General features: G+C 44.4%; 4 protein-coding genes across 12 annotated transcripts; 3 read left to right on the forward strand and 1 right to left on the reverse strand.

Moving 5' to 3' along the window:
• The first annotated feature begins 299 nt into the window (after window positions 1–299).
• LOC136550982 (peptidyl-prolyl cis-trans isomerase CYP63-like) lies at window positions 300–5,872 on the forward strand. Its single transcript, XM_066542563.1, has 14 exons — window positions 300–483; window positions 882–984; window positions 1,092–1,146; window positions 1,254–1,342; window positions 1,534–1,558; window positions 1,647–1,685; window positions 1,797–1,914; window positions 2,359–2,519; window positions 2,599–2,926; window positions 3,021–3,124; window positions 3,731–3,908; window positions 4,059–4,409; window positions 4,483–4,563; window positions 5,322–5,872. The coding sequence occupies exons 2-14, from the start codon at window positions 907–909 to the stop codon at window positions 5,662–5,664; spliced, it is 1,950 nt and encodes a 649-aa protein (XP_066398660.1). The 5' UTR covers window positions 300–483; window positions 882–906; the 3' UTR covers window positions 5,665–5,872.
• A 3,004-nt stretch (window positions 5,873–8,876) lies between these two features.
• Window positions 8,877–12,558, forward strand: LOC136550983 (protein FAR1-RELATED SEQUENCE 9-like). The gene is made up of 7 exons (XM_066542564.1): window positions 8,877–9,168; window positions 9,260–9,421; window positions 9,634–9,889; window positions 9,997–10,699; window positions 10,802–11,259; window positions 11,347–11,634; window positions 11,735–12,558. The coding sequence occupies exons 1-7, from the start codon at window positions 9,119–9,121 to the stop codon at window positions 12,086–12,088; spliced, it is 2,271 nt and encodes a 756-aa protein (XP_066398661.1). The 5' UTR covers window positions 8,877–9,118; the 3' UTR covers window positions 12,089–12,558.
• A 2,310-nt stretch (window positions 12,559–14,868) lies between these two features.
• Window positions 14,869–19,252, forward strand: LOC136550984 (uncharacterized). Of its 9 annotated transcripts, XM_066542573.1 has the most exons (6): window positions 14,869–15,330; window positions 15,434–16,803; window positions 16,885–16,951; window positions 17,694–17,792; window positions 18,087–18,312; window positions 18,426–19,251. In XM_066542573.1, the coding sequence occupies exon 2, from the start codon at window positions 15,450–15,452 to the stop codon at window positions 16,353–16,355; it is 906 nt and encodes a 301-aa protein (XP_066398670.1). In that variant the 5' UTR covers window positions 14,869–15,330; window positions 15,434–15,449; the 3' UTR covers window positions 16,356–16,803; window positions 16,885–16,951; window positions 17,694–17,792; window positions 18,087–18,312; window positions 18,426–19,251. The 9 variants fall into 9 exon arrangements, with proteins under 9 accessions (XP_066398670.1, XP_066398663.1, XP_066398667.1 ...); XM_066542566.1 differs by having other exon boundaries at window positions 16,885–18,187; window positions 18,271–18,312; window positions 18,426–19,252; XM_066542570.1 differs by having other exon boundaries at window positions 16,885–18,187; window positions 18,271–18,312; window positions 18,429–19,252.
• Window positions 19,253–20,073: 821 nt separating this feature from the next.
• LOC136550985 (phosphopantetheine adenylyltransferase 1-like) lies at window positions 20,074–22,198 on the reverse strand. The gene is made up of 6 exons (XM_066542575.1): window positions 21,977–22,198; window positions 21,793–21,864; window positions 21,598–21,657; window positions 21,002–21,096; window positions 20,661–20,730; window positions 20,074–20,562 (listed from the first exon to the last, which is right to left on the reverse strand). Exons 1-6 carry the CDS (start codon window positions 22,118–22,120, stop codon window positions 20,434–20,436), a joined length of 570 nt encoding a protein of 189 aa, XP_066398672.1. The 5' UTR covers window positions 22,121–22,198; the 3' UTR covers window positions 20,074–20,433.
• Between the last annotated feature and the right edge of the window lie 4,539 nt (window positions 22,199–26,737).

Here is a 26,737-nt window from a genome sequence, read left to right on the forward strand (position 1 = left end):
ATATAAGAACACTTTACACATAATGGTTTCATCTGGCTAAGCGTGGAGTTGATAACTCGTCACGAACTTGTCGGCTAGGTTCAGATTTTGGATCAGATATTTCCGCAAAAAAGTAGCGATGCAAATCAAACAGTGTGGAAGAATAATAAATTAATTTATTTGAGCAAAGAATAATAAATTAATTAAAAAATCAAAATAGAAAGGCAGATAGGCCAGGCCGGACTTGTCTACGGCCACGGCCCAGGGGGCATGGTCGGCCCAACAGAGCGCACATGCACACCGTCACCACCCAGTGGAACCCTGGCCTCCTCCCTCTTCGCCCGCACCTGCACAGCTGCGCTTCACGCGCCGCCGAAGCGCGCCCCCACCTCACCCTCTGCCCACCTCGCTCCCCTCCCGTAGCCGCCGGCGCGGCTCATCGGTCCATCCCCCTGCCGCCTCCTGCAACGGTGCCGGGCGCCGGAGATCCATCCCGACTCGCAGGTAAGCTCTTCCCGTCTCGCTTGGGTCGCTCGAGACCAAATCCATGCCTACGCCCCCCCCCCCCCCCCCCCCCCCCCCCCCCCCCCCCCCCCCCTTTTTTTGCTTCGCTGTACAGTTTCCAATCCATCCGGACAGCCCCGGCTGGATTTGTTCGCTACTCTTGCATAGCACCAATCCGACTCATCTCTGTTTTGATTACATTCGTTAGGCCTCGGTTCGAGATCGAGCGCACTGTAGCCCTCGTACCCTAATGTTGTGGGAGTGCTACTGATAGCAGTCACTTTTTCATCAGCTCCTTCCTGGTGACGTAAATCCGCCAGTAGACGAAGCGGTGGTTTGGGATTCTCATGTGTGCTTGAGGGATGTTGCTAAATATTTCTCGTCTGTCACACCTGCAGGTGACCCCAAGTGGCTGCGGCAACCATGCCCAAGGTTAAGAATCCCCATGTTTTCATGGACATATCAATTGGTGGAAGCAGCGCCGAGAGGATTACATTCGAGGTCGTAAAGCCTGCAGCAGCATTTTTTTTGGCATAACGGCTCACTGTTTTCAGCTGCGGAGGACATGGTGATGTACACCATATTAACTTAGGGTGATTGTTTTGCAGCTATTCGCAAATGTAGTTCCAAAGACTGCGGAGAACTTCAGAGCACTCTGTACCGGTAATCCTGGTTCCATTCTGTGAAACACCAGTGTGCGTGCGCCTGTGTCGAGTTGTTCCTATAGCATATGTTTGAGTTCTATGTCTTAGCCTCTGCCCAACATGTAGGTGAAAGAGGCCTTGGAGCATCTACAAAGAAACCACTCTATTATAAGGGAACAAATATCCATCGCATAGTTAAAGGGTTTGTTGCTCAGGTATTTAAAGATTGCTACCGATCTGGCTGCTGTGTATTTCTTAGCTAGAGATAGTACATTGAAATGTTTTGTGGGATTGAAATACTGAGCTATATGGAATATGCATGCAATTGACCTTCTTCTATTCATGCAGCTTTGCACTTTGACGTCTTTTTCCTTCAAACTAAACTTGTCAAATTTCCTTCCTGCAGGGTGGTGATTTTTCAAGCGGAGATGGTATTGCTTCATTAGCCCAGGCTTCTTCTTTCAACTGACTTCTTGCTGTAGTGTACTTTATAAGCTCAACGTTGCATGCTATTTCCAGGACGTGGTGGAGAGAGCATTTATGGTGGAAAATTTCCAGGTTACTAGCTACATTGAAATTGTGTCAGTCACAATTTGTTTGTTAGTTATCAGTGACTGTCCTGTTAAGCTTTTACTGAAGTTTTCTTTCATTCCATCATGTGTTCTACAGATGAAAACTTCAGACTACTGCACGATCAACCTGGTGTCCTGTCCATGGCAAATTCTGGACCAGACAGCAACGGGTCACAGTTTTTTATTACATTCAAGGCTCTACCTCATCTTGATGGGTATTGCTTCTTGTTCTTCAGTCACCTGGCTTTATTAGATTCTCAGTTCTCTAACCACAACAAAAAACTAATATTCTGTCAGAAAATTTATTTTAATGACATCAAGTAATGATTAGGGGCTCATGCTTGGGACTAAAAGGCTTTGTTGTTGTTGTTGTTGAAGTAATGATTAAAAGTAAGTGATGATGACAACCAACCTAGATCTTGTATTGTATTTACCTTTTCTTTTCAAATAATTCGGAGAGCTGAGTATCATTGCATAAAGTAGAAAGTTTTAGAAATAGACGTTTACAACATGCCACACCCCTAGATAGTATACTGTACTTTTGTTGACAGTATTCGATGTTATTAGTTCCTAACTACCTGCGATGTCTTGTCTTACATTTCCTGCCTATTCTCCATGGTCTAGCAACCTTAAATGAATTCAAATTGTAATATTTGTAGCAAACATGTGGTCTTTGGGAAGGTGGTCAGTGGAATAGCTTTGCTTAAAAAGCTTGAAGCAGTTGGTGGTGAAGGCGGAAATCCTTCTCGTTCCGTCAAAATTGTAGACTGTGGTGAAGTTTCCAACACAAATTCTCAAGATCTGCTAAAGGGAGAGAAAGGTATAAATAAACAAATACAATGTACAACTGCAAATATTTTATGTTCTTCTTGCTTATCTTCCTCATTACCACTGTGCAGAAAAAAAACTAAGAACGGCAGATGGTAACTCCAATGCTGAAGGGAGAGCCAAATTAAAAAAAGCATCCGGTGATTATAAGCAAAGAAAGAAGAGAAAACACTATTCGTCTGATTCATATAGCTCAGACACTTCAGACTCATTGTCCTATTCTTCAGATAGTGGCTCTGATTCAGAATCACACTCATCAATGGATACTAGCTCATCCAGTGATCATAGGCGTAAGAGAAGAAAAGGATCTAAGAAGGATAAGCGCAAGCCCACAAAGAGGAAGGGTAAACATACAAGGAGTAAGAGAAAGAGTAGAGGATCCAAAAGGCGATCTAGACGGTACAATGTTAATAACCTGCATAATGTTGCTACTTTGTTAGCATGGGATGACTTCTTACTGAAATTCCTCCTTTTTGGTGTGGTTTATCTTTAGGAGCTATGGGAGTTCAAGTGATGATTCAGTAAGCTCAAAGACAGATAACAGCAGTTCTGACAGTGAAAATGGCAGCCATCGTACCAAGCGTTCCTTGCCGAAAGGTAGTAATCTAATTCCATTAGATTTAATGTGTGTGTTATATATTTGCTATCAACATATCCTAATGGACTTCAGTTTGAGTGCATATATTTCTTGCCTGCTAAAACCAGTTCTCCAATGCTGGACAATTTCTGCTTGTGAGTTTGCCATGTCTAGCTAAAAAAGGAATGCTGTGTTGGATTTTTTTTTTTCTGCTGCTATTTAGTTTATTACATTGGTAATACCTTTCTAGCGTCAATTTAAAAAATAAATAAAAGTTCTGACTGCCCTAGTGCCTTATTCATGTTATTATTAATCTTCACTGTTTATTGATGGTGATGTGTTTTTCACTAAACAAACTTTATATTTTTCTTTTTATATCAGTCATAACTGAAATGGAGCACGTTCACATGAATGACAAATTATCTTTTTTTTTCAATCTGAAAGCAACTGTTGATAACTTACTATGGCATATACTACAATAGCTACTAATAGCTTGAAGTTTTATATATTGTATTTATTTATAGTTTTTACATTATGTATAATTTATAAGTTTTAAGTATTCTGAGATCACTTTGCCTCACTTTTTTGTCTTCAATTTTGAAGTAGTAATCATTTCCCCCCTGCAGATAAAGAGAGTACCAAAATGACAAATTCAGAACAAGGAAGATCTTTTCAAGATGTAGACAAAGGCAAAGAAACAGTTACTACCGTCAACCGATCACAATCACATGATGGAAGTAAACCCTCAAACAAAGATGACAACGGGGCTGATGACAGATATGGGAATTACAATTCAGAAGATAGGTATGTCTATTTCATGTTTTGATTTGTCAACCACATGTTCCTTTTGGATTCCTATTACTACCATTGACAGAGCAAAGTTTGTACTGTTCAACTTTGAGATGACTAGTTATTTTTGAGTGGCTAATGCACACCCTTTTTTTCTAAACACAGGAATGATCCAGGTGCAAGTTCCAGGATCAATCCCATCCAGGTTGATGTAAATTTAGCAAAACCAGTAAATGTAGATGGCAACATTGATGGTGATGATGCAGAGGCTGGCATGTCTAGAACTAGAACTAGTACAGAAAGGCACCTGCCAAGCAATGAACCTGTGTCCACCAATGGTAAAGATTTAGCTGTGGGTTCTGCAGACAATGGGCAGCCTCAACGAATCAGGAAAGGACGTGGTTTTACTCAGAAGTATGGGTATGCACGCCGATACAGGACGCCATCTCCTGAGCGCCCCCCTGTTCGACCCCGCTACGATGGAGGGAGAGATGATAGATGGAACAATTTCAATAGGTAAATTTAAAATTAGACTATTTATCAAACTTTGACAGATTTGGCATTTATACTGATTTCTCATCATGTTCAGGTATGGAAGAAATGGTCCTTACAGCAGACGCTCACCAGTAAGGAGATACCATGGCTCGCCAAGAGCCAATAGCCCATCCAGGTTGGTATTTCTTATGCGTTGACGTGAAGATTCTTGCACTGCTTTACTAATCTCATTAAACTTGAGAGAAACAATCTGTTTCTTCCCAACTATTATTGTATCCTTGTTTATGCATTGTTTAATGCCATAGGGTATAATAGTATGAGTTTGTTTCTAGGAACCAATCTGCTCATTGTAAATAGTCAGTTGGAAGCCATTGCTAATTGGCTGTAATGCTTAAATTATTCAAACTATTATTACTCCTCATGGATAAAAAGAATAGCACCAACAAGTAAAGAACATGATATTAAATGATTTATCATATCCAATCTAGATAAACCTGTCATTAGTGTAGCTTTAACTGTCTCTCTTTCTCAACTTCTCTCTCTCTCTCTCTCTCTCTCTCTCTCTCTCTCTCTCTCTCCCCTTATGATGGAAACTGTGAAGGACATTTGTGCCTGGTAACAAAATAGAATGTTGTGTTCATCCCTTTCATAGTTTACCTGGTTTGATTAAATCCCCAAGTTTGTTGGTATTGTGGATACTGAACACTTGATTGTATGATTAATTTTGATCTTCAGGTATTATGTTGATTATTACATGTGCAAGCACTAGATAACCATGCACTGCTTATAGATCAAGCACCTTTTCCATTGCCATGATAAAAATAAAACTGTTTTCCTTTCAATTTGCTCTCTACCTTTCCTACCACCATTTTGTGCGAAGCCATGCTACTTTAGAAGTGGCCCAAAATTGTTAACTAACGTCCATGACTTTAGGTACCCAAGAAGAGGCCGAAGCAGGAGTAGGTCACGCAGCCCAGTGAGACGCCATGACCGTGGAAGGTATCGCCGCCCCAGCCCAAGACGTAGCCGCGGCCCTGCAGAACCGAGACGTGATGTGAATGATAGGCCTCGATCAGGTCATGGTGGAGGTGATCCGGACCACCGTGGCAACAGCCCCCCTGCCAACAGGTCCAGGTCGAAGAGCCAGGACCCCTTGAGATCCAGATCTCCTGATGCTGCCCCAGCCAAGAGGGAGAGCTCAAAATACAACCGCAGGCGCAGCAGCAGCTCAAGGTCCAGCAGCCCTGATGGAAACAAAGGCCTGGTTTCGTACTGAGATGTAACGACGCAACAATTTACAGGCTCCAAGAACTATGTTTCTTGCTAGTTTAGCATTATCTACGCTTCTGTAATGGCTTCTAAACTTGAACTGCTTTCGATGTAGCTGTACACTTGGATGAACTGTTAGACTTGAAATGTTTCTTATGTCAGATATTTAGATCTACTTCTGAGTCAGTATCGCTAAGAGTTCAAGTTACTTAGTGCTGTGTTTCTTATTTAGTACTATGCTTCTTATTTTTCTTATTCCAGCCTTTGCAAATCATATACTTCTGTGCCTTATATAGGCGAAGTTGACGCCTCCACTGCTGCTGCCTCTGCAGCAGCGGTAGGAGACGCCGAGCAGTGGTTTTGGTGCCATGTACCATTCTCACGGCCGGTCACACATGCAGTTTGGCAACTAGTACCAATCACCAATCTCTCTCCCAATTGCAGGCTCTGCCCCTGGTGATGTAGCCAGAGGGCAGGCAGCAACGGACAATTACCGTTCTTGAATAAATTTTGGTCCATCCAATCCACTCTCCTCATTCATGCAGGTATGTAGCTACTCTTGGCAGCAATTCGAATGTACACTTGTGTGTGTCAGCTTACTGTGTTCTGTGTTCAACTCTCTTTCAGCTATACTTTATCAACCACATTACAGCACATCGACACGCTCTGGGGCCAATGTTCTGACGCCTTGCAAACTGTCACAGATAACCAGCTGTTTCAGTTTAATTAGTTCACAGTAGTGATGCCATTATAGTGAGTTAACGATTGAACTTTGTTCCTCTGTGTACTGGTTAATGCATTTTAGGCTGTACCAGGTAGGATCACTAGTTCATTACCCGGTCAAATTTGGTGTGTTTCAAACTTTGGACAAATAGAACATTTTGCTTCTGAGATCTGCAAATAAAATGAAGCGTTCTTCGAAGAATAAAGTCCATCTTTGGTCCATTATCTCTCTGTCAAGAAAAACAAAAATTGTCTTAAAATAACTCCTAGGCACTCAGCCTGGTGCTGTTGTATGATATACTCCATCCATCCCAAAATAGATGTCATTCTCACTTTCCGAAAAGTCAAACACTTTTAACTTTGATCAAATATATAAAAAAATATATTAATATTTATAATACATAATTAGTATCATTAGGTAGATCGTTGAATATACTTTCATAATAAACTTATTTGGAGATATAAATGTTGCACGTATTTTCTACAAAACTAGTCAAAGTTAAGAAAGTTTGACCTGCACGCATCCCATAACGACTGCTATTTTGGGACGGAGGGAGTAAGTTTACAAAGTTATCTTAAATTGTCAAAGTATATCAGTTAAAGAAGCTCATTCAGCTCTTGAACTGATATACTCATTCAGATAGCTTCATGGACAGGATTTGTGAAAAAATTACATAAATACTCGTCGTAGTTGATATCGAATTTAGTAACTTGAACACTGCACGTTAACTCGATAGCAGTCAGAAAATTGTCAAAATGAATCTCTAATTTCATGACACTTGTTGATGCACATAAGACTAAGGGCCTGATTGGTTAGCTTCCAAAATATGTTAAGTCAAAGATTTAGCAAGTCATAATTTTGGCTATTATTTAGTTTGCTAGTAAAACTTGTCAACTTCTTACATTTGCCTTATCAAATCTATAGTAATTTTTTTATCTAACTTTGGCTTGCTAAATTTTGATCGCAAATCAAGCAAGCCCTAAAAAAGTGGAACAATGTGCATATTCTTGGACACATTTGTGCAGTTTGGGGAGTCTTAAAGCACATTTACTAATTATCAGCATGTTTGTTTCGGCTGAATTAACTTATAAGCCATGATTGAAAGTACTACTGACTGGTTTGGTGTGAAAGAAAAATACTATTCAAGTCGTGGATTATAAACCAGATATGAGCAAATAAGCCGAAACGAACTGGCCGTATAATTTCGAGTATGAAAACTTCTGTAACCTCTCTCTCTCTGTTTTCTCAGCTTATGTCTCTCGGTCGGTGCTCCTTTTTTTTTAACTCAGTACTCTGTGCTGAAATGCGATGTAATTCCTGATTTTTTTTTGAGTGGCCTTGGCGCAGTGTGATGTAACTGTTGCAAGATGGCCTGGCCCATCTGCGGGGCCGGCAGTGTTAGCGCACTGGAGTTTGCTTCTTTGATTTTCTTGGACTTAGCCTAGCGCACCGGATCAACTTTTTTGTTTGTTTGTTTTATCGTGAAATGCGGGAAAGTCCTCTGTCGCCGATGTTGTTTTTGGCAGTAAAGAAAAAGGCTTTGTGGTCGATCATCAGTAGCTGGTGAAGTCTAGTATGTAATGGAGGGTCTGATTGGTTCGCTTTTAAAATTTGTCATGCCAATTATTTTGGCTAGGATTTGGTTTACTACCAAAACTTGCCAAACTCTTATATTTGTCTTGCCAAATCTATGACAATGTTTTTGCCTAATTTTTGGCTTGCAAATCTTTGATATGATAATTTTTGGATGTCAACCAAGCATGCCTATAATTACCATTTGTCTTGGCGATGCACCCTCCGCTCGCTTGCGACACCAGAAAAAACTACCGTCGCCGCCTTTCCCAGGAACGCCTTGGTCCCCCACCTCTCTCCCATTCGGCGGCCTCGCAGGTAGCAAGAGGAGTGGGGACCCGATCTCTCCGTAGTTTTTAGTTGTTTTTGTTGTTATTTATTCTTCTAGAGTTTAGTTTCTGATATCATCGACGAGGTGGCGACGACAATGACACAATGGAATGGGATCTCTCCTGCCTCTCTCTATCTTGTCGACGCGTTTGATTCGGCATTGATAAAGGACCAGTGAGAATTTGGTCTATCAGATATGTTGGTTCCCTTCAGTTCTTGGTGGCAGCAGTCAGTTGGCTCTCTTCATGGCGATTTCGACCTCTTCTTTCGGTTTGTTCTTTTGCAAGGTCTATCATCTCTAATATTCTGTTCTTTCTTGATCTCATTGTCAGTGACGAGTGGATTTTGCTACCTCTTCATGGCGAGGGTGTTCCTTTGCTACCTCTTCATAGCGATCTTCGACAGCCAATGGACGACAAAAGGATGAAGATGACTGGTTTGATCTTCAATGTATTTTTTTTAGAGGTCATTTTGTGTCAAGTTGTCCTTTTGTACGAGCTACCGCCGCTCTTTTGAGTGGTATATGTAATGTAATTCCTTTTTTTAGACTGTATGTAATGTAATTTCGGTGGCGCGCCATCTCCGGGCGGTTAGCATTCGCGAGTGGACTGAGTGGGCCGACTGGCCGAGACGCACGCACGACACTAGTGGGCCTGAACTTTCGTCCGCGGTTACGGTGGGAAATGGGCCAGACTTGCAGTTACGGTAGAACGTGGCACCGTCCACTATTTCAAACGGAACGGACCAAGGCAAGGCAGACAGGCATCCCATCCCGCTACACAACTCGCGAGTCGGGAGACTGCGCTTGGAGCGGGAAACGGAGGCGGCGGCGGAGATGGCGGGCTCTCCGGGCGCGGGCGGCGGCTGCGGCGGCCACGGGGAGAGGTACGTGCGGCGGCTTCCTGCTCTACCGTGGTCTCGTGAAGCCGCGGCCCAATGCTTGACCCTGAGTGATTGGAAATGCGTTTCGTGGCAGGGTCGAGCGTCGCAGCCGTGGCCGAGGCGTGGCCTTGCGCCGCCCGCCGGGCGTTCAACTCCGGGGGAGCGGAAGCGCGGGCACGGAGGCGGCGCGGGAGGGAGGCCCGGCGGGCGGACGAGCCGTGGTCGGCGGCGACCCAGGCGGCGGCGGGGCGAGGAGGTCAGAACCCTGTGCTCTTCCTACCCATTTGTGATTAGGGATTGGGGTCTGGTCGACGAATTTGGGACATACGAATACGACGGCTGGTTGTTGATCCAATTTGGTAGATATATCCCCGTGTTGTTGACTTGCTATTGGCTCGTTAGGATTTATTTTCAGGGATTTTGCAATTTTGCTCAACTGAATGTTGCCTTGCATTTTGTATCTGGTAGGTTTCTCCGGGGTTCTGTTCCACCTGAAAGGGCTCCAAAACGTGGCGGTGTTAGTGCTTATGAGCAATCGTTGAAAGATTATGTCGACAGGATGTCCATCGTTGTTATTAGTCCATCAGTTGGCATGTCTTTTGACTCCCGAGCTGAGGCATATGAGTTTTACAACTTGCATTCCTGGGAGCTGGGTTTTGGAATACGGTGCAATATGACTGTGGGTAAAAGTGTTGTGAGTCAAGACATAGTCTGCAGCTGCGAGGTGAGGCGATGTTCTGCCTTTTTGTGTTTGTAACTCTGTGCAATTCAGTATTTCAATTCCAGGATATGCAATGTGGCTTAACTGTGAAAATTGGCCGTGTGTTTTAGGGCAAACCAGAGCTGTCCAACACTGCCTCTGCACAAACTGATTGCAAGGCTATGATCCGGCTACACAGGTCCGATGGCAATTGTTGGTACGTTCAGGAATTTCGAGGTGATCACAATCACCCCCTCTCTGGGATATGCAGTGAAGATTTCTGTTGGCCTTCTCACAACCATCTCAAGCCCTACACTAAGAATCTAGTCCGCCGTCTTAGGGATGATAAAGTTGATCTCAGTAAGAAGTGCCAAAGCATTTATGAATACTTTTGGGGCATGGAGAATTATAAGTTCGTGAAGGGGGATTTGAAGTCATTGTGTAAGAATATATCATCGGATCTATCAGACATTGACTCCGACAAGACAATCGAGTTGTTTGATGACTTTGGTTCGTTGAGGAGGGATGACCCAAGCTTCATGTTCCGTATTGATTTGGATGACATTGAGGACCAGTTTAATACAGTGTTATGGACAAATGGACGCAGCAGAATGCAATATGCACATTTCGGTGATACTATAACATTTGATACAACGTATAGGACTAACCTGTATGGCTTACCTTTTGGCTTGTTTGTTGGTGTTAATAACCACCATCAAAGTATCATACTAGGAGGAGCGCTGATGCGACGCAAGACAGTGGAAAGTTTCAAATGGCTGTTCCGTGAGTTTGTTATATTAATGGGTGGTAAAGCTCCAAGTACTATTCTCACAGGTACATGTTTTATTTCCAAACTTGATTATGCCCTCAGTTCATAGTTTACTGCTATCACAATTTTTCTATCGATATTAAATCTGTGGATTGTGCTAAATGTAGACCGGTGCCATGAAATGGAGGTGGCAATCCAGGAGGAGTTACCAGAAACGATTCACAGATGGTGCAAGATGCATGTGCTGAACAATGAAAATGAATTCCTTGGGCCAATTTGTTTGAAGAAGAGTGGATTTAAGGATGACTTCCAGAAGATCACTGATAGCATGTTGACTGTGAGAGAGTTTGAGTGTGGTTGGCAACATCTTCTTGATAAGTACAACTTGCATGACAATGCATTCCTTTCACAGATTTATGATTGTAGACATAAATGGGCCAATCCCTACTTGAAAAAAAAGTTTTGTGCCAAGCAGACTAGTACCCAAAGAAATGAGAGTGCACAAAACATGTTTAAGGGTTATGTACCACTGAATAGATCTATCAATATGTTTGTGCGACACTACAACAAGCTCCAATCTGATCTCAACTCAAAGGAAAACTCTGAGGAGAATAGGAGCAGGAAGGTAATAGGTCCTGAAACACATCTTGCTGTCTGTCATACTTTTATAATTGGCAAGTCACATCCTGATTTGAATTTCTCTGTCCTGCAGAGACCCAGATTTATGAGCACAGGACTTCCAATTTTGGAGCATGCTGCAAAGATCTATTCAAGGGCTATGTTTGAAAAGTTTGAAGGAATAATTTCCCAGTCTGGTTCTTATGTGGTGCATGAGAAGGAGAAAGGGAAGGCATATTTGGCAAGGCACATTAGGAGTGACAGGCAGGAGAGCTGGTCTCAAGTGGAATTTGAGGTTATCATTAGAGCTGAAGATGGTGCAGTTGTTTGTGAGTGCGGGTTGTGGGAGCACATGGGGATGCCTTGCTGCCATGCTGTCAAGGTAGAGTTTCTGCTGTGTTTCAGACTGTTATGAAATTCTTTCTTAAATGCAATGGTTCCAAGTTTCAGATGTAAGAGAAGTGACATTTATGTTGATGCAGGTGATGATACACTTGGGAATGCAGGAGATACCAGCTGGGAATATTGTGAAACGCTGGACGATGGATGCTAGGGATACTGTGCCTGTTCATCTGATTGAGAATGATAGGGCTGCAGAAAACTCAAAGTCGTTTAGAACGTCGGAGTTGTTCATTGCTGGGATCAAGTTTGTAAAGTCTGGTTCCAGGAGTGATCAGGCTTTTGAAGCAGCGATGGCGGTTTTGGATCAAATAAAGCAGGAACTTTTGGAACTCGGTGAAGATGAGGACGTTTCTGAGTTGTCTGAGCAGTCCAGCATTTCTGCGGCAACTACTGATGATGCTACCTCGGCACTTGGCGGCTCAGAAACAGACTGAAACACAGGTGCCTGATCATGCGCACAAGATGGTGCAGCATATTCAGGCAAAAGGGCCACAGTAGGGGGCATTTGGGCTAAAGCGAAGTGGATTTTGTATATATCGAAGCAAGGTAGCAACTTAAATGGTGTGTGGACTGGCAGTTCACAAGGCGGCAACGGCTCATCGACAACTTGCAGGGAGTGTTGTTAGTGGGGTGTTTTCAAACTGTGTGTGGTCCAAAGCACGAGTGGGTGTGCTTGGTTGTCAGTGTTACATTCTGCACTGGGAATTGCAGCTTGTGTTCTTGGCTGCTAGTTAGATAATTGATCTTTTGCTCAGTAGGAAGTCGTGGTCTGGTCAGTAGGAAGTTTTCTTTTGCTCAAAGTCTTGTAAATTCGGGAAGTCGTGGTCTGGTCAGTAGGAACTTTTGTTTTGCTCGAGTCTTGTACACTGTCAGTGACGCTGAAATGTGACAGTTCCAACCTGCATGTCATGCCATGTTATCTTGTCATGCTTTCCGATATGCACATTTCGCCATTTGGTACTGCAGACATGTGGTTTACGTAGGCTGCTGCGGTGCTGCCGTTAGTTCTGTCGGATCTCTATATGGTGTGCTGTTCCTCTTAACAGGCTACTGTATGTTCCAGTTGGTTAAAGTCATAATCTTGCATCCTTGTCGGGGATTGAACTGTATCCCAAGAAATTTCTGTAAAGATTATAATGCTCCAACCGGAGCCTACATAACACAATTACACAAATCTTAGGGAGTTAGTGCCATAATCTGGATATTTTACCACCATTTCAACGACCACTCAGCGATCCTGAGGACTGCGTATGCATCTTGGCCTTCCTCGTTTACAGAGGCAAGCAAGCCTTTGGGGGCCTGAACTACAGAAGAGCAACAACAGGTACCTGCAATGGGGAATCACCGAATGCTCTCTTGTCGCCTGTCAGTTGCCGTCGGACACCGTTTGGGTCGTCCGATCATTCTGGAGCCTGACGTCGTCGAACCCTGCTCCGTGGAACCGCTTTCTGTATTCTTCCTCCTTGGGGAACAGCATCCACATCAGCGAAGAATTGGGACGATAAAAGGTTGGGTAAACTGGGCCAATCAAACCGGCAACACAAACACAATACTCTCTGCTGGATAATACGTGACACCATATTAGTATTTGCAAATTGTAAATGAGTATCTATGACATTCAACTTAGGGATAGGGAAACATAATTTATTTATATATCTATTGGTGTTACATTCTACTTTTTTTTTTTGATATGAATGCATTAAGTTATCCCGAGGACAAATATTAATGCCAGTAAAAATGTGCCAATTCCAGCAGCAGCAGGTCTGACAGAGAATGAAAGATGATTTCCCCCCTTAGTCAAAGAAATGTTGATGCAGGTGATGTAATCTACTTCATGAACACCTTGTTTGTAACCGATGGGCCTCTTTTGGCCTAGATCAATCAATAGAAATGAAATCTCAGGTGGGGATCCTCTCCCCCTATTGACCTTAAAAAAAACTCAGTCATTTAGAACGCCAGAATTGTTCGTTGTTGTGATGGTCTGATGGAGCTTGTAAAGTCTGGTTCCGCGAGTGAAGAGGCTTTTGAAGTGTTTTTTTTCTTTTTCTTTTTTTGAAAAAAGTCCATATTACCTTTCTTAAACTTTCATGAAAGTCTATTTTTCCTCCCTGAACTCCAAAACCAGGAAAAACACCTCCCTCAACTTTTAAAACCGTTCGTCTTACCTCATTGACCCTGTTATAAGCAGTTTTGAAGTCGATTTTGTCTTTTTTCTTTTTATTTATTTCGGCAGAATCTTTGAAAAATCATATTAAATCATAAAAAATCATAAAATAGAAAATTCAATTTGTTTGGACTCCACATGAGTAGATCTACACAGTGAACATATAATATGGTATGCTTTAGTATAAAGTTTTAGCTGTGGCTTTAGATCTATGTTTTTCTATAATTAATTGGAATAATTTATAGCTGCAGTTTCTATGGTCCAATTGTGATAAAATTTTTATGGTGGGCTAATTATTGTATGATTGAATTGTAGTAAAAATTTTATACTCATTGGATCATGTATAGCTTAGCTATAGATTTATTTATATTTAACAAGCATAAACCCAAATAAAATCTATAACTAAGTTATACATGATCCAATGAGTATGAAATTTTTACTATAGTTTAATCATACAATAATTATCCCACCATAAAATTTTCACCACAATTGGACCATAGAAACTGCAGCTATGAATTATTCCATTTAATTATAGAAAAGCATAGATCTAAAGCTACAACAAAAACTTTGTACTAAAGCATACCATATTATATATTCACTGTGTAAATCTACTCATGTGGAGTCTAACAAAATTGAATTTTCTATTTTATGATTTTTCTGTGATTTACTATGATTTTTCAAAGATTCAGCCGAAATAAATAAAAAAGACAAAACTGCCTTCAAAACCGTTTATAACCGGGTCAGGGAGGTAAGATGAACGGTTTTAAAAGTTGAGGGTGTTTTGTCTGGTTTTGGAATTCAGGGAGAAAAAGTGGACTTTCGTGAAAGTTGAGGAGGTAATGTGGACTTTGTCCTTTTTTTTCCCCCTTTGAGGAAAGGCTTTTGAATTAGTGTGTATGGTTCAATTAGCCCAGGGCGCAGCCCAAATTTCCTAGCAACAGCTCTTCAGCAGCCCATGGAACCCCAACGGCCAGCCCAAGCATAGCCGTCCCCCACGGCCAGCCCAGACAGCCCAACAGAGCCCTAGCCCAACTCCTTGCCGGCGGCAGCCTCCCGCTCGGCGCTCCGCGCTCGCTACTCCGCGTCGGCTCGGCGCTGCTCGGGCCCTCGGCGAGACTAGAGACGGTGATGGCGAGAACGGGACAGCGCATCCGCGCGGCCACGCCCCAGCTGCGACTCGTCGCCGTTGTGGGACCCGCGTCCACGCCCGACGGCCGACGCCCCAGCTGGCCGGTGGCCGCCCCTTGTGCAGGCTGCAGCCTGCAGCCCTACCCGGAGGCTGGAGGGCCGCGGCCGTCCCACCGGCTCTCGGCCGCCCCTTCTGTTCTTCTGCAGCCGGCAGTGGGCAGCCTGCAGCCCGCCCCGGCTGCCCAGCTCCAGCTCCAGCTCCAGACCTCCAGTGCTGAGCGCTCCACGCTCCTTCTATCCTTCAGGCTTCAGTAGTTCTGTACTTCAGTCCTTCTGCTGTTCTCTTCTGTAGCCAGGTGCCCAGGCTCAGAGTCAGAGCTCAAGGTGAGAACAATGCCGCGTTTCACTTTTGATTTTTGAATACTCAGTGAATGTCAATGTTAGTTCCTAATAATCGCATTGCAATTTGCAATGTTTCATATCGTAGGACATAGGGGGATACAATGGAAAGACATTTTAGTAAGAAAGATGTGTCGAAGAGTAGTGCTGGAACTAAAGAGAATCGAGTCGCTGATCTAGGACTTGTAAAGCCAACTGATGAGTTCCATCATGATAATAGGGATGATGCTAAAACAGCATATCTACAAATGGGTCCATGCAAACCATTTGGTCATAAGGTTCCACAGGGTAAAAGTCAAACAAGAGGCTTTGTTGAATCATGGCTTGGTCAATTTGATTGGTTACAGTACAATATTCACAAGGATGCAGCTTATTGTTTTTATTGCTATCTATGTAAGCCACAAAAAACCAGTAATGTTGGTAATGGTACATTCACCAAAGTAGGGTTTAAGAATTGGAAGAATACAAATGATGCTTTCAAGGAGCACGCTCAAGCAATTGATTGTTTTCGTAGTAATGCAAGAAAGGGCGCCCTTCATTTCAATAATCAGAGGAAAAGTGTACAGCATGTGTGGACTGTGACAAGTGCGGCAGATGAAGAGGCATATAAAGCTCGTTTAACTATCATGTTAGGTATTTCTAGATTTGTCCTTTTGCAAGTTCTCGTCTTTCGTAGAGATGATGAGTCTAAAACATCAAGAAATAAAGGGAACTTTCTAGAGATGCTTGAATGGTACAGAAAGAAGGATTCTAAAGCTGCACTTGTGACTGGTGAAAATGCTCCTGGGAATAATCAAATGAGTTGCCCAATAGTTCAGAAAGATTTAGTTAGAGCTTGTGCAGAGGAGACAAGTGAGGTAATTAAAAATGAAATAGGAGATCGTAATTTTGCAGTGCTTGTTGATGAGCCTCGTGATGTGTCTATCGAGGAACAAATGGTTGTGGCCGTGTGGTATATATCACCTCTTAATTTGTCTATTTCATTTTTTTCCTTTTCTGTTTTGAATTAACCATATATATCACCTCTTAAATTGTTGATCGAGTTCGGAACGATGATATACGTGAGAGATTAGGGGTAGCGCCAATTGAAGAAAAGCTTGTCCAACACCGGTTGAGATGGTTTGGACATGTGCAACGGAGACCTCTAGATGCACCGGTGCGTAGTGGAATCCTAAGTCAGGATAGTAACGTGAAGAGAGGCAGAGGAAGACCGAAGTTGACTTGGGTAGAGGCAATAAAAGGAGACTTGAAAGGATGGAATATACCTAAAGACTTAGCCTTAGATAGGAGTGCTTGGAAGACAGCTATTCACGTGCCTGAACCTTGATTGCTTCTGTTGGGTTTCAACTCTAGCCTACCCCAACTTGTTTGGGACTTAAAGGCTTTGTTGTTGTTGTTGTTGTTTCCCTTTTCTCTTGTAGGTTTGTCATTGATGAAGGCAATCTGATTTGTGATTCAGTATGTTCCTAACACTACAACACCTTCACTAAAGGTAGCATTGGATGATATGCTTACAAGATATCGTCTATCTATTTCCAGAATTAGGGGACAAGGATATGATGGAGCCTCCAACATAAGAGGACAGTTTCATGGATTGCAAAGATTGGTATTGAATGAAAACCCATATGCTTTTTACATCCATTGTTTTGCTCATCAATTGCAATTGGTGGTAGAATCTGTAGGCAATTGTTGTGGTTCAGCTTTTGATTTCTTCAATCATGTCACTTCGATTGTCAATACTGTTAGTGCTTCTTGTAAGAGAAAAGATCAGCTTCTTCAAGATCATCATGAGAGGCTTGTAGAGCAACTAGATAGTGGTGCTATTTTTGCTGGGAGAGGAAAAAAACAAGAAACTAGTCTTGCTAAGCCTGGTGATACAAGGTGGGGTACACATCACAAAACAGACACGCCTTTTATTGATGTGGTACTCTGTACTAGAGGTGCTAGAGAATATTAGTAGTGATGGAATTGATGAGAAAAAGAAAACTATAGCATCTGGATTGATAGTAAAAATGGAGTCTTTTGAATTTGTGTTTATATTACAACTTATGATCAGAGTATTGGACAAGATTGAAGAATTGTCACAATGTTTGCAAAGAGAAAATCAGAACATTGTTCATGCAATAGGATTAATTGGATCTGCAATGTAGAATTTGAATGACATGAGGGAAAATGGTTGGGATTCTCTTTTTGAAGAGGTAAAAAGCTTTTGCCTCAAAGTGAACATAGACATTCCTAATATGGAAGATCAAACACCAATTAGAGGTCGTTCGAGGTTTCACAGTGCCAAATTGGTGAGTTACCACCATCATTTTCCTCATGGAATTTTCAATGTTGTGATTGATCAGATTGTCTGTGAGTTAAACAATCGATTTCCTGAAAGATCAACTCAACTATTGAGACGTGTTGCTTGTCTTGATCCGGGGGATTCGTTCGCCAACTTTGAGGTAGATAAGTTAATTGAGCTTGCTAAGATTTATGTCGATGACTTATCAGATTATGACTGCTTGAGGCTTTTGGATGAACTTCCTATATTCATTGATGAAGTTAGAAATGATAATGATTTCTCAACTTGTATTGATCTTGGAAACCTTGCTGAGAAGATGGTTCAAACTGATAGATATACACATTTTCCTTTGGTGTCTCATCTCATTGAACTTGCATTGACTATCATAAGGACTGAACAGAGAAATAAAGTAAATGATGATTGGTTGAATAGTAGCATGATAAGTATTCAACAGGATTTATTTGCATCAGTTGAAGATGAAAAAATTCTAAAGCGCTTTCAAGACTTAAGTAACCGTATAATAAATTTGCCCTAGGAGGGCCCGAGGAATGAATGGTACGTATTGTATCTGTTCATTTTAATTCATAATGTTATCTTATTTTTTGAAGAACTATAATTTTTTTAATGTTTTTATGCAGAATTGAGGATGGCAGCTAAAATGGAGTGGAATGTGAAGACATGTAAGATCTTTTGGTTATTCGATACTCTTTATTTGGTATTTTTGTATCCATAATGTTTTATGTATTGCTTGAGCACTTTGCATTGATATAGTTATTTAATGTTTTAAATGAAGAAGCGCCTGAGATCGAACGCCATGGCCTGAGCTCTGAACTAGAGACGAGCACCAAGTACCTGCAATGTGGAACCACCGAATTCTCTCTTGATGGCTGTCAGTTGCCGTCGGACACCACTTGGGTAGTCCGATCCTCTGGAGCCTGACGTCGTCAAACCCTGATATGTGGAACCACTCCCTGTATTCTTCTTCCTCCTTGGGGAATAGCATCCACATATTACCAAGAGAAAATTTTATATATCTATCTCTGTTAAATTGTACTCTATTTTTGGATAGGAAAGCATTAGGTTTTCCCGTGGAAAAATACTATTGTCAGTAAAAATATATCATTATTTCAGAAGCAGGTCTCTGACAGACAATGGGCAGTCATCGCCTATTTGGAGAATGAATGATGATTTCCCCCCTTAGCCAAAAAAATGTCTTGTGCTGCTTGTTTATAACCAAACCGAACAGAGGACATTGCCAGCAACTGCACGAGAAAAGATAGACCAATTTTACTTTCAATCCCTCACAATCAGTTATTTATCAATGGAAATATTATAAACACTATACTGTAGAACCAGAAGGCCTTCTTTCTGTGCTGTATGAACCTAGGCACCCGATCTCACACTGCAACTATTTTCTCAAAGTATTCAAACCAACTTTGGGGGGCCCCAGGAACCCTAACCCAATGGTTTCTAAATGTCGGGGAAGAAGCCATTTCTTGATCTCTGAATGCAAACTCAAATCAAATAGAGCAAGATAAGGATGCAACCATAATTTGACATAACAAAAAAAAACTAACTAATCGGACACGAGTTAAGAAAACTCCTACAGAAATCTGCAAGGAAATATATAGAAGTCACATATCAGTGCACTTGTGAGGTGAGAAACTCCTGGCCTTGATCACAGTAGCTCTCAATGACCCAATTTCAGACCACAGAAACTTGAGACCTAGCAGCAGCCATGTTAACAAGCATCTCTCTGTATCATGTGAGATTTCTTGCGTGCTGCGACAAAATACTTTGATGGTACCAGTACTTCACGACTCTAATAGTACTAAACTACTAAATCCATCAGGCCACATTGATGTATATATGGGGAATTAGCCACTTGTTATCTTGCATTGATTTTGCAGATCCCATCCAAATACCACATCTTTTTTTTTTTTTTGAATATCCAAATACTATCTCTTTCTTTCTTTATGTAGGTCATTGGAAACACTATCTCTTTCTTTCTCTTAAGTCTTAAGGTCATACTCTTTCATTGTCTCTTAAGGTCCATATGGCTTTTAATTTGTATATATTCTTTAGACAATTCTTACTAAAATAAATTTCAACATCATTTGGATTATCCATATTTTCAGTTGTTCAAAAATTTTTTTTTGAACATAAGTTCAAAATTCAATGGTCGCTAGGAACATACTGCTTATCTCCAGAGAGGATGATTTTCTAGATTTAGTAAGAGATTAGTACACTAGGCTATATTCACCAATTATTCAAAACAACAGGGTTATAGGGCATGGTTTGAATTTTCATAATCTTAATCACCTAACAAAAAAAAATTCTGTACCCTTACAGGTTATGTTCGGTTTCCTGATTCTAAATTCATGGAGAACCCAAAGTCTCTGTTCAACCAATGCGCATATACAAATGTGCCAAGAGGACCAAGACTATAATGACAAGCTATATTGCATGAGTTCTTGTGAAGGAGAACCATGTTTATTTGTAGCTTTGCCACTATTGTAGACATTTATACAAACCCAAGGAGATTTCCTTTTTACATTCAGATGGCATTGCCAATACAAAATCTGTAAATTTGGTTAGTAGGGGAGAGTCTATGTTGCCAGGTTGATTTTATAAGGTTAGAACGATACTGTTACAGGGCCATGGGCCAGTGTTCAAAGATTATTCCTCCAGACAGGCAACCAAACCATCAGCTCTAATCACAATTTTGTTCACGAGCTTGGACAGATCACCCCCGTATTTGTGCATTCAGCTAACCAGATTCAAGTATTCCTTTTTCGTCCCTAAGAAACTTCAAGGCTAGCAGTTTTTGTTTCACTTTGTTGAGCTTGCTCTGCCTCAAGTTTCCTTAAAGCAGAAGAGCTCAATTTTTCCCCCTCCACACCACCAGAAAGGAGATCAACAACCTCAACCTGAAATTTAGGTCATCCACATTTGAATCAGTTGCATAGTACACCAAGTAGTAGAATAAAATCAATTGAATGAAATATAGAAGCAAGCACAAATAAACCTTCAACAGTGGGAGCCCTTTCTCTTCTCTTTTTCTATTTACAGCAAGTCCACCATTTAATGTCTCCTTACTGAATATAAGCAGCATTTCTATGTCAAATGATGTCCAGTAGAAAGAGAAGCTTAAAAATGAACATGGACTGTTTACATATTAGGAGACCACATATTTCAAAGTCCAATATTATGAGATACTTAAGATACCATTAGAATGGTTTTGACATGGGTAGAGTATTGACTTTCTACATTTTGGTAAGGTCATATACTCATATGCACATGAAGAACAAATGGAATAGTTATGAACAGCTAAATGCTTGAAAAGGGGGATGGCGCTATTGTTGATACCTGACAATAATGGCATCCAACTTTTCATCAGTGATGGATGGGCCATAAGGATCCTCAATAGGCTCCACTTGTACTATCAGTTCTGGCTTTATACACTGCATATGACAACAGACCAATCACGGATTATTGTCAACACATGAAATGGTAGACAAAACACAGATACACAAACACATAGACATATTATTCTTTGTAGTTCCTTCCCCCTATTACCCAATGCAGAACCATGCAAGAACATACAAAACTGGAGATATGGGACTGATAACCCCTACACATTCAAAGCCATGTATCTCCAAAATTGAAAACACGGGGCTAATTTCCATTCCAGAAACTCCATCCAAAGTACACCATGCTTAACAACTTTTCTTAGACAGATAAATTGGAACAAATCTCTAGCCACATAACAGTAATAACCTACTTCTATTTCATCAGCAAAACTGACGAATTTCCGTATCAAAACAACTACAACTTGATGCTTATGCACCTTCTCCTCTGCATATATAAAACAGGCCTGGCACCCATCCCCAAATCCTTCTAATTCCTTAGCAGCAGAAATCGCACAGAACAAGAAAACAGGGTAAACATAATCAGACCACAACCTTAATGTAATCCTCCACGCCCTTTATGCGCTTCTCGACGGGCTCAATCAGCTCCGCATACTGCACCAATAGAATCAAGAAACCGACCGTGAATCATCACAAGGTCCAACCGTGAATCATCACAAGGTCCAGTAATTGACGGCATAATGTTCAGAGGAAAAAAGCTCAATCTTTGGGCAAAGCCGAGATGCCTGCCTCCTTCTTGGCGAGCATAGGTCCCGTGCAGACGCCCACCACGATCCTGTCCCTCGCCAAATCCGCGGAGGCCTGCCGCCCACCAATTCCCCGATACCCCGAAGAAAGCAAGATTCAATCCCAACTGTCAGGGACTCAGGAGGAACAAAAATGATGTGCCTTTTTTTTTAATCTTTGGCAGCACCTTGAGAAGGCGGCGGTGGCCGTCGTGGAGGCGGTCGAAGGTGCCGCCGAGGACGACCGAACCGTACGCCGGAGTTCCCGCTTGCTGCTCCTCGTGAGCTCGCGGCGGCGCTCCGGCCGGTGTGTCGTCGCCGGCATCGACCATTTTTTCGCCGTTGTTTCTCTCTGTACTTTTTTTTATGAAAGGGTCTCTCTCTGTAATTTAATGGGGCGAAGAAGAGCATGCGGGTACGGCTTCTTGTTCTACTCGGAGATGGGGAGATTTAACTTTTTATTATTATAAATAATGATACATTCTCAAATAATACTTTAACGCATGTCGGTACATTTTTAACCGTGCATAGAGAAAAGTCATACGAAAATACCATATTTACTCGTGGCACGCATATGAGTCGGCAATGCGCATGAAATGTCACTCCTACCCCTCCTTTCGTCCCTCGACGAATACTCCGTCCTGTCGCCGCCAAGGAAGAGGGAGAGCACGTCCACGCTGTTAGTCACAGCAACCTCCGTGGCCTTGAGGATGTCGGAGCTGAAGCACCCGCTGACCCAGCACACCTTTGTACGAGCAGCGTACCCGAGCAGGTCCATGCCCTAGATGGCGTCGTCGGCCGCAGTGCTCGACGTGTGCATCTCGAACAGGAACCAGTGGCTGCGTGGTTGCCGTCGGTGGCCTCGGACAGCAGCTGCCGCGACGAGGCCGTCGAGGTCTGCAGCGAGCTGGACGCTAACGATGAAGCCGTGGACGACGAAGCTGATGAACGACGAGGAGCTCCCACGCCGCGCGCACGCAGATGCCGGTTGCTGGATTCCGTAACGGAGGCTATCGGCGCGGCGATGCTGGAGCGGCTGCACGCATGCCCGCTGGGCTGGAACCGTGTGTTGGTCGGGGAAGCTGACGCCACGCACGAGGCCATCGAGCTGGAGCTCGATGCGCCGCCGTCCTCGCCCTCGCCCTCGCTCGTGGTCGGCATCAGGAGGGTGACCGAGCTGGGCATGGAGCTGTGTGCGGACGGGCGTCGCCATGGTGGCGCGGCTGCTGCTGCGTGTGTCCGCGGCCACCGATGCTTGCGCCGTGCGCGGGCTGGCGGTCGTGGACGGCCGGGCCATGTACGCCCACAGCAGGTTGATTTACGGCGCCGGCGGGACCTCCGACGTCCCCGTAGTGCGCGCGCTCGTGTGCTGCGTGGCCACGCACCCTGGGCCCGTTCACGGCGTGCGCGTCACTCAAGGCTCCTTCTACGTGCACGAGTACGCGCTCTGGCGCTTGGTCGCAGTCTCGCAGACCTCGCCAACCTCCGGAGGCTAGCGTTGTCGGCGAAGGAGGCAAGGCCGAACGTGGCGCGCATGGCGTCGGGCACCCGCCCGGAGAGCTGGCTGTTGCAGGCGTCGTGCCAGGTGAGGGTGTCGTCGCCGTCGTTGGGCCAGGACGCGGGCACCGCCGCCTGGCTGGAGCGCCGTCGTCGCTGGGCACGAGCTGCCGCATTCTGGGCTATGAGCTGCTGAGGCATGGTGCGAGCGCGCGCACCGTCGCCGGGCCAGGGCGCAGGCCACAACGCGCCACCGCTTGGCCGGAGCACCGCCGCCGCCGGGCATGAGGTGCCGTGCTGCATGTGCCTGGGGCTACCAGCGTGGCCAACGCTGGGCGCGTGAGTTGCCGTGGCCGCCAGGAGCACGGGGCGAAAATGCCAACTGCGTGGGTGGAGAGGAAAAGGGCAAGAGGGACATTTCACATGCCCTGCTGACTCGAATCCACGCTGGCATGAGGAGCTGGTGTGCCACGCAAGCAAAAGTGGTAAATTTTTAGTTGTTTTCTCTCTGTGCTGGCGAAAATGTATTAGCATCCGTTAAAGTGCTATTTGAGGAGGTGCCATTTGTTATAATGGTAAAAAGTTAAATCTTCCTCGGAGATGTGTTAGGTAGTGTTTGGTTTCAAGGATAGGATGGTCCCAGGGTGATAAGCAGGCGCGCACGTGATTTTGGGCCAGAAGAAGAGGAGTCCGGGCGACTGTGGCGTGCAGACGGCGGCGGCGCATGGTGCCGCGGGCGAGCGGCGGTGATGTGAGGGGCCGCGGGCTGCGGCGGCGGCGCGGGAGGTCGCGAGCGTGCGGGGCTCCGTCCCAGCCTCGCCGCGTGGGTTGTGTGCGGACAAGAGACGACGGGGAAGAAAGGAAGAAGAAAAAAAATTAAAAATGCTGACGGGTGGGCCACTTTTCTATGTATTCGAAGTTTCGATCCAAACAAACGATAGAGACGATGCCAATCTTTGAAGTTTTTAGTTGTTTTCTACTACCACCTAAAAAATACCGAAGGAGATCGTCTGCGCCCTCGCCCCAGCAAAAAAAAACCGTTTCGCCTCGGGAAAAAACACCCCGGCAAAAAATAAAGCGTTTCCCCCGGCAAAAACAAACGTCCGCCCCGCACGGCAAAAAAAAATGTTTGCCCACAGCAAAAAAAAATGTTTCCCCTGACAAAAAAAAGTTTCCGAAATAAAAAAACTCCCCCCCCCCACCCCACCTAAAAAAACAAACGTCCACCTTGCCCCTGTCAAAAAAGGCTTTCCCCGACAAAAAGAAAGTTTTCGAAATAAAAACATATACGGCACAAAAAAAAGCCACCGTAACAAAAAAAACAACGTCGCCGTTCCGTAATAAAAACCCACCGACCCCGTTTCTGAAAAAATCCTATATAGCAAAACAATAATGTTAAAAAAAGCATATATGAAATAACGTTCACATATGCATATCTATTACTATACTTGGCCATCGGGCCGGCCCGGCTCGGCATGGCCCGAGCACGGGCCAGGCACGGCTCGGAGGATGTTGGGCTGGCACGACATGCGTGCCTCCCGTGCCGGGCCAAACCAGGCGCCGGGCCTGGCCAACGGCCTAGGCACGGCCTGTCGGGACATTTTTCGGGCCGGACCGGCCTGAAAAGCCCGAGCGTCTTAGCAGGCCGTGCCGGCCCAGCAGCCCGACGAGAGGGGAACGGAGGCGTCGTCGTCGCCTCTAGGTGGGGCACGGGTGGCGAAGGGGCAGCGCTGGCGGAGAGAGGTGGGAGGCGGTGGCGACGCTCGACGCCGGATCCGGCTGAGAGAGGTGTGAGGCGGTTGTGAACGCCTCCTCGAACGAGCAGCCGGAGAGAGGGGGAAGGGGAGGAAGCGTGAGTGAGCAGCCGGAGATCATGGTGTCGGGGCAGAGCTCGTGGCCGGATCTGGCGTCGGGGCGGAGCTTGGGGCCAGCGCGCTCGTTCTCGCGGCGGCCGATGCGGGACTGCGGGAGGCGATGGCGACGCTCGACGTTGGATCCCACGAGAAGAGAAGGGGATGAAGGGGATTCAGCGAGCCACGGGGAAGCAAGAGCTCGAGGCGTCGGTGATGACGCGCGAACACGAGGTTGCGCGGCTACTGTGGCGCGAGCAGCCAGAGAGAGGGGGAAGGGGAGGAAGCACGAGCAGCTGGGCCACGGACGGCGCAGTAGAGTCACCGGAGTAGCCCGCGTGGCTCCCGCGCCGCCGCCGCTGGATGAGAGCGCTGGGAGGCTCGGAGGCTGGGGGAAGAGTGGAGGGAGTTAGGGTTCGGGGGTGGGATGGGGCTACGGCGCTGTGCGGGGGAGAGCCGCCGCAGGCGCGGCTTGCGTGTGCGGCTCCGCTTATATCTGAGGAGGGGGGAGGCCAACTGGGCCGTGGGGATGGTGGGCCGGACAGCTAGGTCGCGGGGAGTCAGTGGAGGAGTGAGGAGGGGGAGGGGGTGGCCGGGCCGCTGCCGGGCCGTGTCGTGCCAGCCCACGGGCCTGAGAAGCGGCCCAGGCATGGCCTGCTGCCTCGGGCCGAGCCAGCCCGGGCCCGCATGTCACCGGGCCATGCCGTGCTCGTGTCGGGCTAAAAAAGCGGGCTTCGTGCCGTGCCGTCGTGCCTCGGGCTGCATGGCCAAGTATATCTATTACCACCTAAAAAGGGGAGAGGGTTTTCGTGCACATAATTTCCGTGTGCGCGCCCGAGTCGCCCAGGCTACGGTGTATGCCCACATGCATACGGGATGCAAAAATTCTGATTGGTCCCTGAAGATTTTTTATATATAATAAAGTTCATATTACAATCTTTCTTTACATTAAATTTATTACGCAACTGTTCTTATGTATTGCAGTTGGTCTTTGTGTTGCCAAATTGTTGATTAAATTTATCAGGCAATTGTTCTTGTGTATGGCGGTTGGTCTCAATTCCATTTCATATTTTTAGGTGCAGAGATAAATCACACAAATATGCTAAAAAGTGAAGACCAATTTGATTATCTTTCTATAAAATATGTACACCATATCAATTTTATATTTTCTATGTAAATAGATTTATACATTTCTTACCATGTTCATCTAAACCATAAGCCACGTATGTCAGCGTAGACAAGGACAAAAAAATTATGATCCCGTGCAACACACGGGCATATATCTAATTATTATATATATAATAACCGAACAAGTGGCTTGTTGCAGAAATACAAGTTCCAAGTAACAAGCACAAATTTTAGCTGAATAATTGACAAACGCAGTTACAGTTTGATGAAAAGAAAACTTACATAATTTTCTAGTTAAATCGAAAATATGGTCCCTTGGGGGCATATAAACAGAAGAATTTGAACTTCAAGAGGGCATGGGCACATTTTAAGTCCGTAAGGCTGTCTCCAACAGAAGATTTATTGGGATAACCAAACTTAAAATGGGTCTTTAGTAGGATAACTAAAGCCTCCAACAGAGTATCTATATAGAAG

Source organism: Miscanthus floridulus, chromosome 4 (assembly GCF_019320115.1).
Source record: "Miscanthus floridulus cultivar M001 chromosome 4, ASM1932011v1, whole genome shotgun sequence".
In the NCBI taxonomy this organism is placed as follows: Eukaryota; Viridiplantae; Streptophyta; class Magnoliopsida; order Poales; family Poaceae; genus Miscanthus; species Miscanthus floridulus.

What these genes read in the sequence shown, in the direction of transcription:
- LOC136550983 (XM_066542564.1), top strand. Translation starts at nt 9,119, where the DNA reads ATGGCGGGCTCTCCGGGCGCGGGCGGCGGCTGCGGCGGCCACGGGGAG. An exon ending in TGCGGCGGCCACGGGGAGAG is followed by an intron (nt 9,169 to 9,259) that starts GTACGTGCGGCG and finishes GTTTCGTGGCAG; the next exon opens with GGTCGAGCGTCGCAGCCGTG. An exon ending in GGCGGCGGCGGGGCGAGGAG is followed by an intron (nt 9,422 to 9,633) that starts GTCAGAACCCTG and finishes TGTATCTGGTAG; the next exon opens with GTTTCTCCGGGGTTCTGTTC.
- LOC136550982 (XM_066542563.1), top strand. Translation starts at nt 907, where the DNA reads ATGCCCAAGGTTAAGAATCCCCATGTTTTCATGGACATATCAATTGGT. An exon ending in CCGAGAGGATTACATTCGAG is followed by an intron (nt 985 to 1,091) that starts GTCGTAAAGCCT and finishes ATTGTTTTGCAG; the next exon opens with CTATTCGCAAATGTAGTTCC. An exon ending in AATTACAATTCAGAAGATAG is followed by an intron (nt 3,909 to 4,058) that starts GTATGTCTATTT and finishes TTCTAAACACAG; the next exon opens with GAATGATCCAGGTGCAAGTT.
- LOC136550984 (XM_066542565.1), top strand. Translation starts at nt 15,450, where the DNA reads ATGGAAAGACATTTTAGTAAGAAAGATGTGTCGAAGAGTAGTGCTGGA.
- LOC136550985 (XM_066542575.1), bottom strand. Translation starts at nt 22,120, where the DNA reads ATGGTCGATGCCGGCGACGACACACCGGCCGGAGCGCCGCCGCGAGCT. An exon ending in GCGTGGAGGATTACATTAAG is followed by an intron (nt 21,097 to 21,597) that starts GTTGTGGTCTGA and finishes TGTCATATGCAG; the next exon opens with TGTATAAAGCCAGAACTGAT. An exon ending in TTGGATGCCATTATTGTCAG is followed by an intron (nt 20,731 to 21,001) that starts GTATCAACAATA and finishes GCTTATATTCAG; the next exon opens with TAAGGAGACATTAAATGGTG.